The sequence below is a fragment of the Myotis brandtii genome, unplaced genomic scaffold (assembly GCF_000412655.1).
Source record: "Myotis brandtii unplaced genomic scaffold, ASM41265v1 scaffold1167, whole genome shotgun sequence".
NCBI classification, from domain to species: domain Eukaryota; kingdom Metazoa; phylum Chordata; class Mammalia; order Chiroptera; family Vespertilionidae; genus Myotis; species Myotis brandtii.
In genome coordinates this window covers 1,834,139-1,844,379 of record NW_005354039.1, presented here as the reverse complement: position 1 = coordinate 1,844,379, position 10,241 = coordinate 1,834,139, and the positions used below count along the sequence as shown (strand labels likewise).

General features: G+C 57.4%; 1 protein-coding gene across 2 annotated transcripts in view; it reads left to right on the top strand.

The window, feature by feature from the left end:
• Nucleotides 1-10,075, top strand: part of NXN (nucleoredoxin) — a 161,325-nt gene extending 151,250 nt beyond the window's left edge. The window contains exons 6-8 of one of the 2 annotated variants that reach the window (XM_014529599.1): nucleotides 1,864-2,043; nucleotides 4,010-4,134; nucleotides 7,031-10,075. In XM_014529599.1, the coding sequence (XP_014385085.1) occupies nucleotides 1,864-2,043; nucleotides 4,010-4,134; nucleotides 7,031-7,213 (488 nt within the window). In that variant the 3' untranslated portion in view covers nucleotides 7,214-10,075. The remainder of the gene's footprint in view (nucleotides 1-1,863; nucleotides 2,044-4,009; nucleotides 4,135-7,030) is intronic. The other variant, XM_014529603.1, reaches the window with a different exon arrangement.
• The last annotated feature ends 166 nt before the right edge of the window (nucleotides 10,076-10,241 follow it).

Genomic DNA, 10,241 nt, shown 5'->3' with positions numbered 1-10,241 from the left:
GCAGGCCCAGTGGAGCGGTTCTTTCTTGGAATCAGCTGAGGGCTCCTCTGCAGCCAGCTGGGGGCTCTGGTCCCCACGGGCATGGCTGCAGCCATGGTAACAAAAAAGGCCCTTTAGAGTAGTCCCTTGGAGAAACTGAGGCACTGAACCAGGAAGTGGACTTCTTTGCCTTCAGATTTTACTTTTCCTCCCTTCTCTGTCCCCTGGGCCTGCTTGCCCTCCACAGACCAACGGGACATCCCATGTGTGGGCCACAAACGGGCCGGCTGCTGGGTCTAATCATAGCAGTGGGTGGGCCCCAGTTTAACCCAACACTAGCAATTGCCCAATTTAAGAAATACACCGATTCTCTGATTAAAGAACGCTGCCAAAGCATTCTCGAGGTAGGGCATGGCGATGGGAGGCACCCCTCTGCAGCGGCCGGCCTGTTGTGGCCCCAGCCCCAGCCTTGGGTAAGGCTGCTGACTCAAAGCCCAGCCCGATCCTCAGGGATGGGGACAAACCCAGGCTGTGGGCTGGGGGAGGGTGGGGGAGGGGGGCAGATAATGTGCAGCTGGGAAAGTGAGGCTGGATACGCCGTCTCCTGCGCTCCAACACCGACTCCCCGGGGCCTGGACAGCTCTGCTTCCTAAAGCCCCGTGAGAACGGGCTGTGCTGCCAGAGAATGGCCGCCGGCAGAGCCTGGTTCTCTCGGGGCCTGCCCCGCACACGCTGAGCCACTTCCAATAGGTGCGGGCAGAATGGATTCGTTGCCAGGTGCCCGCCGCCGGCCGCCATGGCCGGTTAAAAACACCAGGGCCATATTTCTGGTACCTCAGTGTACCCCCCACGGAGAAGTAAAATGTCAGTGGAGCAAATTACCGACTGAATGCATTGGAATCTATAAATATTAAATTGCTCTGGCTTTCACTTGCCCGTGTCCAATTAAAGCCCCGGTCGGCTCCAGGGACAGGCGGCTGGTTAGTGCGAGCTGGGCTGGAGAGGCAAGTGTCCCCAAAGGGCAGGCTGAGGCTGACTCTGTGGGCTGTGGTCGTGGGGGGTGGCCCTGGCTGGAGAAGAAGCAGCGGGTGCAAAGAGCAGGAGGTGGAAAACCCAGATGCAACTGGAACCCAGGATGGGGTTGCTCTGATTTTCTATTTGCAGCTCTGTGGGTGGGGGTGGGGGTGTGCAGGGAGCTATGTGTTGCATTTGTTACCCCAGCCCATCCCTCCAGGGACTGGACCCCTCAGAGCAGGTATTGGAACCCCCCCACCCCAGGCTGCAGGACTGGAATTGGGGGGTGGGGCTGCCACCTCCCCAGGCAGCAGGGCTGGAGTTGGGCCACTGGCCCCCTGGGCAGCCAGCTGTCCTCCTCCTGTCCTGCTGCTGCCCCTGCCCCAGGCTCCTCCCCGACACAGGCCCCGCCTCTGTGTGACGCCCACGGCTTGGTTGGTTTGTGTTGGTTTGGCGTCTGTACGCTGCCTGGGAGCGTGTTTTCACACCATCAGTTACGGTCGGACTCCTGGCAGATGGGGGCAGCGTTTCCTGCCTCTTTGGGATCGTTTAGGATTTATCGACTGCTTCCCTGTGCCAAGACCCTGTGCGATGTTCTTTAAATACACTGCTCGTTGATCTTTACACAGTGGGGTGAGGTGGGAACTGCAGGACGTCCACCCCGTGGCCCAGAGGGGAGAAGGGACTTGCTTGGGGTCCCGTGGAGAAGGTGTGTGCAGACCCAGCGGAGTTCCGCGGCTGATCAGGGGCTGGGCCCGATCTCATCCGAGGCTTTCCTGAGCCTCTGCCTGGTCCTGGGTCCTCCTGTGCCCTCTGAGTGGGAGCTGCCCCTCCTGCGGGCGGTGGCCACGCCAGCTCTTTCTCTTGCAGGCATCCCCACCCTCATCGTGCTGGACCCGCAGGGGGAGGTGATCACGCGGCAGGGGCGGGTGGAGGTGCTGAACGACGAGGACTGCAGGGAGTTCCCGTGGCACCCCAAGCCCGTGCTGGAACTGTCCGACTCCAACGCCGTGCAGCTCAACGAGGGCCCCTGCCTCGTCCTTTTTGTAGGTATGAAGCTCAGCGGGGGGCCCAGGGCGGGCGGGACCGACCCACCTCAAGTGGGAGATGCCTGTCCCTACAGCTTCTTTCTGTCACAGAACAATGCGGAGCCTGGGCCTTTGTCTCTCCCTACAGCCTTGCTTTTGACCCCAATGATTTATTCATGGCTCTCCCCCTGTGGGAGGGGTTCTGGGAGCTGCCGCTGTGCTTTCCTTCCAGCTGGGAAGCATAGGTCAGGCCCTGGGCCCCCATGAACAGGCCCATTGTTGGAAGGAGGTGGGGCTGCAACGAGGCAGCTGCCGGGCTCAGGCTCCCCCCCGCCCTCGCCCTCGGGCTGCTGCTGCTGCTGGTCACCTGTGTTCTGGCCAAATGGCCGGGGCTGCTGGGGCTCTCCCAGCCTCAGGTGGCGTCTCTGTGGCCAACCGCCCCTCTCGGTCTCCCCTGTGTGGCTCACTCTGGCGCTGGGTGGGTGGCTGCTGTGAGAAGCAGGAGGGCACAGGAAGATGGACTTGGCTCCCTGCAGCCCCGTGAGGTGACTGATGCCTTTTGCTAACAGAGCAACTGCTGCCCAAGACCCACCTCAGCCTCTGCCTGGGGCCTCGCCGCTCAGCTCCAAGTAACTTTGGTGCTAGGAGCATGGCTGAGAGGCCGCCATGCCCACTCAGTGAGGTGGGTTTGGGGATGTGTACAACTCCCACCCCTGTTCTCTGGAGGTCTGGTTTGGAGACCCCCCCCCCGCCCCCCGGGAAGGGGGCCACACGCAGACTCGGGAATTCTTGAGCACACCCACTGCAGGCTGGTCCTGTGCTTTGAGGACAGAGGCTGTCTGTCTGGGGAAAGATGGCCTGGGGGCTTTCCCCGCCTGCTACAGGCTCCCACACCTTTGTCCCGGGGCTGGGAAACAATTCTGAGCTGAGGGACAACTGGGAACCTCACTGGCCACCTGCAGATGTGGAAAGAGAGTCCCAGAGAAGCCAGGCGAGTCCAGCATCACAGCGAATTAGACGTGGGTCTATAGCAGAGGTTCTCAACCTGTGGGTCGCGCGACTCCTTTGGGGGTCGAACGACCCTTTCACTGGGGTCGCCTAAGACCATCGGAAAACACATATATAATTACATATTGTTTTTGTGATTAATCACTATGCTTTAATTATGTTCAATTTGTAGCAATGAAATTGGGGGTCACCACAACATGAGGAACTGTATTAAAGGGTCGCGGCATTAGGAAGGTTGAGAACCACTGATCTAGAGAGTCCCACGGGATCTGCGCGCTGCAGGCCTCTCGAGCTGTGTGGCATTTCTGGGTGAAAGTCGCCTGCTGGCACCTGCTGCCCCTACCCCCCCAGCTCTGCAACTCGGGGTGTCACTGTTGTTCTCAGTTACAGGGCTCAGCGGGCGTGAGCCCAGGACCCCACTGTGTGGCTGCTCTTGGAGGCAAGGGACGCCCCACAGGGGCTCTGGGAGCCTCGCTGGGTGGTCTCCGTGCAGCAGCCTGTCCCCTCCCAGGTGAGCCGGGCTGGTCGCTCTGCCTCCCCGTGGCCACCAAAGCTGCTGGCCAGACCACAGCCCCACCCACCACCACCACCTCTGCCATTTTCATTAGGAAGTCAGTGATCCGAGTCCCGGCATCTCATTCTGTGACTGAGAGAGACTCTACCGGGGACCTCCAGTCCTGGCTGAGGGGAAGCTTAGCTCCCAAGGTGGGTTTGTGAAGAACTGAGTGGAACGTATCACTTTTGCTTGGGGCGTTAGTGCTACTCGGTGAGGTGAGCTGTTCCTGGGAGCGCAGTGCAGGAGGGCACTGTGTGAGCAGGAGGCCTCCCTCCTGCACCAGGAGGCAAGGCCTGTGTCCCCAGGGAATCGCTTCCACTCAGGGGCTGCCCAGGTGGGCCGTTCAGCCCTGGATGCAGGCGTCCTCAGGGGGCACCACTCGCTGACAAGCCCTGTGCTTCATGTCTTTCTCTCCCCATCACAGATTCTGAGGATGATGGGGAGTCCGAGGCGGCCAAGCAGCTGATCCAGCCCATAGCTGAGAAGATCATCGCCAAGTACAAAGCCAAAGAGGAGGAGGCGCCGCTTCTGTTCTTCGTGGCGGGGGAGGTGAGTGCCGCCTGGGCCAGACCAGGGGCCGACCTTTAGAACTTGAGTGATGGGCTTTGGGGGATGTTGAAGGGGGCCCCGGGGTCTGGGGTGACGGGACTTCTGGACGAGCTCACAGACAGGTGAGGCGCAAAAAGGTGTGTCGTGGAAAACCACCTCCCGCCTGGCTGCCTCCTCCTTCCTTCTCCCTCGCTCAGTGGCCTCTGAGCTGCAGGGAGCCCTCCCAGGGCAGAGCCCTCTCTGCAGCCACCAAGATCGAGGTCCACACTCCCTCCCTTGGGGCTGGGTCGGAACCAGGCCCTTGCTGCTTTACAGACTGTCTGCCAGGTCAGCCCCGCCTCACCGGCCCTCCAGTGAGCATTTCCCAGGACAGGGATCCCGCCGCGGGCCACGCTCTGACCTGAAGTCCCAGCCAGCCAGGGAGGGTGCTCGGGTTGGAAACTGCCCACACCCCCCTCTCTCAAGGCCGGTCTCATGAAGTTGGGCTGGACGGAGCAGAGGACTTTCCACAGGGTGAGGAGGCAGGGCCCTTCACTGGGCCACCTCCAGCAGGCGCCTGCCTCCTCCTGAGATACAGGAGACTCCGCCCTGCAGGCTGGGAGTCTGCAAGATGGGGTCAGCGCAGGCGCCCTACCTTGGTTCCTCTCCTCAGGAGCCATCTCTGCCCATGCTCCACCGCCTCCCCAATCCAGCCGGGCACTGGCCACACGCCCGTTATTGACAGACACTTTTTGAAGCCCCGGGGCCTCCTTCCGCCCATCGGTACCCCCAGTTGGTCAGAGCCCATGCTTACTTCAGGCTGTATTTGGATCCCAGGAGAGGCAGCAGTGGCCAGACACCCTGAGCCAGCACCCATTCATCACCCCCTCAATAGCCTCCCCTGCTAAGCCCTGCCGGGCCCCTGCCGGCAGCTGAAGTTCTCCTGCTCCGCCGTGGGGTGGAGGGGACAAAGCAGGTTCACAGGCCCTGCCTCGGGGCTACACGAGCCCACTCCACACAAAGCACAAATGCAGGCTGCTCCGAATTCATTAAACTCTGACCCCGTCTCGGAGGGAAAGATGGGTGTAGAACAGAAAGGGCTGGGCTGGGTGGGGGTGGGGCCGGAGGGCTCCAGGAGCTGCTGTAGAAATGTGGCTGAAAGGGGACGTTTGTGGGTTTTCTACATACCAGGCACCAAGCCAAGTGCTTCCCCTGTTCGGTCCCATTTGTCCCCCCTCTCTGGCTCGATAGAATCATTGCTGCTTCACAGATGAGGAGGGCGAGGCTTGGAGAGGGTGAGATGCCCCGGTCTGGCCGGCTGGGCTGAGCGCCGGCCGCTCTCACGCCTCACCCAGCGCCGTGTGACCTGGTATTAAACCCACTTTACGGGGCAGGAGACCTGGGCTCAGGGAAGTGACTGGCCAGAGTCACACATTAAGTAGGTCGCAGAGAGGAGTGAGCGTGAGGTTGGTGTGACTTCAGAAGCAGTGCCCCGCTCCTTTGTCCTGTGGCCCAGCAGGTGGACTGGCCCACGAGGGAAGGATGCTGGGGCCAGAGAGCTGGACGGAGGGGCTTGGTCATCCACTGCTCTAGTTCCCTGCCTGGCCGCCCCGTCCTTCCTGTGCGTTTCACCTGAGCTCCTGGCCTCGGCAGCTCCCTTGGTCCGGTTTCTGTCTGCATGCTCAGAAGCAAGGCAGCATGGGAGGATGGGCACAAGGTGCTGGGTCAACGCCGGCGTTGACCCAGCACCTCTGAGCTCAGGGTTCCGGCCTCTCACATTCCAACCAGGGCTAAGGGGGACCCCTTGTTTGTCTCCATCCTGTCCACACGGGCAGGCAAAAGCCATCCCTTCTGAAGCCTTAATAATCATTAAAGTTCATCTCTCTGGGGAGGGGAGGCAATGGAACTCCGTGTTCAGCAGCTGTCCAGGTATCTCTCTCTGTTAATCGTGAGGATTGTTCAGTTACCCACGTGGAGGGCCTGAACCGGGTAGACAGTGCCAGAGATGCTGAGTCACCGAGCAATTCCGGGGTTGGGGCAAGAGATGGTTACCAGTAATCTTCCTAACGGTGTGCCCTTTGAGGAAGGAATTCTTTTGGTCTCAGACACCGGTGAGCTGTAAGTTTCATGCCTCTAGCTCACCAGCATAAGGCCAGGAATACCCCACGCCCTTTCTCGGCAGGGTGACTCCGGTCTTCACTCCGTGTAGAATACTAGACTGTACATTGTATAGTGAGACCGCCGCGGGATGGGTCCGTAGGGTTCGTTTTCTGTTACCTGCCAAATGAGGGTCGGCAGCGTGAAAGGTAATTCCAGATGGTTACCTTGCAAGTCTGGCTCCTGGTCTTTGGATTTCTGTGTTTGTCTTTATACCTAATAAGGCTGCATCTGATGTCAGGAAAATTCTCCTGGACAGTCCCTGGGAATGTGTGGGAAAGGGTCAGCTTCCTGCTCAGATAAGTACAGCAGCTCGTGTCAACGTCAGTAGTGTCTCTGTATCCCTGTCTTCCCTCCTGGTTCTGCGATGCCTGCCCCCTGAAACACAGGCAGGGCTGGAGCCCAGATTGGCCTCGGCACAGTGGGGCCGCAAATGATTGAGAGTTGACTGCAAAAGCAAGCAATCAAAGGACATCACATATTTTTTTTTGCAAAGCAGAGGCTTTCGTGCTAATAAAGAAGACTTGCCTGGGGGCTTGGGGTGATGCAGAGAGAATTTTCGGAACCAGCCTCCCCCTCTGCAAGGCAGGGCAGAGCCCACTGCTCCACACTCTGAGAGCCCGTCTTTCATGGAGGAGGCCCGCTCTTCAGGGTGATGATGGAGTGGGTCCATCCCACGCCATCTGGGGAACCTGGGCCCAGGGGACTCTCCGCTCTCTTGAAAACTTACGGGCTGTCTCTCCCTTCTGGTGACTTCCAGGATGACATGACCGACTCCCTGCGAGATTACACCAACCTGCCCGAGGCCGCCCCCTTGCTCACCATCCTGGACATGTCAGCCCGGGCCAAGTACGTGATGGACGTGGAGGAGATCACCCCTGCCATTGTGGAGGCCTTTGTGAATGACTTCCTAGCAGAAAAGCTCAAACCAGAGCCCATCTAGTGGGGCTCCGGCCTCGTGAGACATTATTTAAAACTCAGTCTTCTCCTCCTTCTCCTCTTCCCCTTCCTTCCCTCTGCCCATGGACTTTCCCAGCGTGTCCTGAATCACACAACCCAAGTGTCCAACCTCTCTGTGGTGCCTTGTTTTCTGCACTAACTCCTCAGCCAGCACCCTGGGTGCGCATCCTCTCAGCAGCAGAAGAACCACCATGTTTGGAGACTCTGCTTGGGATTCTCGGGGTTCCCGTAACCCGGCCAGGGCTGGGGCTGCGGCACCCCCTGTCACCAGGTTCCGTACCGAGTGAGCCTGCAGGGACGGTGCTCGGTGCTCTGGCTCACACAGTTCAGCGACACAGGTGGGGCAGGGACAGGGCCACCGCCTCGTCAGGCCTTAGCTGAGAGCTTCTGGTGAGAAAGCCTTTCTAGATGACTCTGTCTCGGTCTAGGGAAAACTAGCTTGTCCGTTGGTTCTTGGGCAATTGATCTCGGATCTCAAAGGAAGCTTGTGTTCTTTTCTGGTGAGAAGAAAAAAAAATAGCTACAGTCATGATTCATGTAGTAATTGCTTCATTTGATTGGGCTCCTACCATGGGAGAAGAGCTCTCATTCCTTCCTTATCTTTCTTCCTTGATCTTGACCTTCTCTAAGTTTCTGCCTTCTCATATGAACAGCCCCCACTAGCTTGGAATTTTGTTAATAAATTCTTCCCCCTTGGACTTCTTCCCAAGGAGATGCACTTGGCCCTGGTTCTTAGAGGAGCACCACCTCCCAGTGCAGACCGCTGACTCAGCCCGGCTCTGGGCCTGGGACCACGGAGCTCTGTTGAGGTGCCCATGCCCACCTCTGGTTACCCCTGTCATTCCCTTTTCTTTTCAGAGCAGAACTAAAAGGAGACAAATTACCAGAAGCATTGCTTTCCCCTAAGAACCTGCAGGAAGAGCTGTGCCCCAGGGTGGGAGTGAGGGCAGAGGACATGGCGATGAAGAGCAGGCCTTGGACCCACTTGGCTAGACCCTGGTAGTCGGCTCCTTATTTGGGCTGAACTGACCACTAAAAGGAGAATAACATCTGTGTTCTTGGGATTTGTGACGGAGGGTTTGCCTGGGGACTTGCAGGGTTTTAGCCTCTTTCAACCAGATGCCAGAGTCCTTAAAGCAATCCCAGACCTTCCCCGTGGCCCCACTCATGGCACTCTGCCAGCCAAGACCATGGATTTGGAAAACCCAGCCCCCAATTAGCTGTAACACCACTGCTCCTTGCCAAATTGGATTGTTGATTTGTAGTTCAGAGGTACAAAATTAGTTGGTAACGAGACTGTTACTCGATGTCACCAGCCTGAAATGCAGTCACCTAGTAAGCAATAAAGCAGGCATCTCTGGACGTTACCAACCACTCGGCCATTCCTGTCCTTAATAACAAACATCTTTTTGCTTGTGGTGCTGTGCTTGTAGGAGGTGGGCAGGGGGATGGGACATAGGAGAGCCTCTCAATTTTCATTGGACACCTGGTGGCTACGTTTCAGAATTGTCGAGAACCCCGAGACCCAATGTGGTCATCTGTCAAATCCTTCGGAAGCCGGAAAGCTCGTTCGGATTAGAGCACTAGAGGCAGCTCCCTGCTGGAGGCCTGGCTGCCATCTCTCTTGGTTTGACTCGCCTTTGCACGCGGTGGATTCTCAGAGTAGACATCCTTGTGGACATGTGTGCTCATTCCCTCCCTGTAGGGGAGCAGATGCCCTGAAGCTGGAGAAGTCCAGGTTGGGAAACACAAGGAATCCGGCCCGTGTCTCCCTGTGATGGATGAGGCAGTAGTTGGAGATCCTCCCACCTAGCTCTGTCTTAGGGCCGGGGTTTCTCTGGGAACCCTGTCAGTGTCTCCCTTGGGGGGTGGGATGGGGGTGGGGACAAGTTGAGTTTCACCTCCTTTGGAAGATGGGTAAGATTCCTGTCCGTACCCGGTATCGTGATGACCTTGGGAGAAAGGTGGTCTCGTAGCAGCTACTTATCTTCTGGGGTGGAAGGAACAACGTCCAGTGAAGAGTCCCTGTGAGTCACTGCAGCAGAAAAAAATAGGTCATCTGTGGTCCTATGTCCCGTACAGGGCTGACTGAACTACTTGCCACTAAAGTCAACTAGCTCCTTGGCGCCAGAATCCCCTTTAGAGAGGGGGTGCAGGTTCAGATCGGTGCGAAGCTTCACTACAAAGGCGCATTAGGGTTATAGAATGGCGACTTTGGTGGGCAATGCTGGGGGAGCAAGACAGTGAAACATCCCTGTCCTGATAGCGCAAGCGATCTTAAAGGTTATTGGTGCAGACGAAGTGGGTGGCTTCTTAATTTCCACTAAGCACCTCCAAAATACCTTAAAATTCTTGTCGCTAATTGGAAGCAGGTTAAAACACCAGCTGTCGCGTATTCAGGGGTTTCCGACAGCAGCTAAGGAAACCATGCCCTGCAGCTTGAGGCAGGATGGTGGTTGTAAAAATGCCACCCCCGGGTTCCAGATTGTGCTCACCACAATGACTTCCAGATTCGATTCTATCCGTTTTCACAGCAGAAATGAGGGTGTGTTTTTTTTTTTGGTTTTTTTAAATCTGTCCCCAACAATAAAGATCTGCTTCTTCTAGATTGGTATTACAATGGGCAGTTGCAGATGCCAGAGGGTGACTGAACACCAGCTTCCTTTGTCTCCCCCCTCGCCCCCCCGCCACACACACACACACTCACACACTTGAAATCAATGGCGCTCACTTACCCGAGCACTGGGAGCCAGTACTGCTTTTTTGGCATCAGCCAAGCTTCAAGCGGTAATTTTCAGCCAGACTTTGTTTTTTCCTGTTGCCTAATTAAAGACACCGAAAAGCTGTTCTCTCCTGCTGCCTTTTTGCAGGGCAGCAGAAAGAATTCTGCAATGATGTAAAGACTAGGATATGGTCCAGGGACAGATCTGCCGGGTCTAATAAGCTGTTGCTCTGTCACCTGAGAAGAAAGCCACACGTGTACGCGTGGGCGTGCGAAAGGCTGTACACTT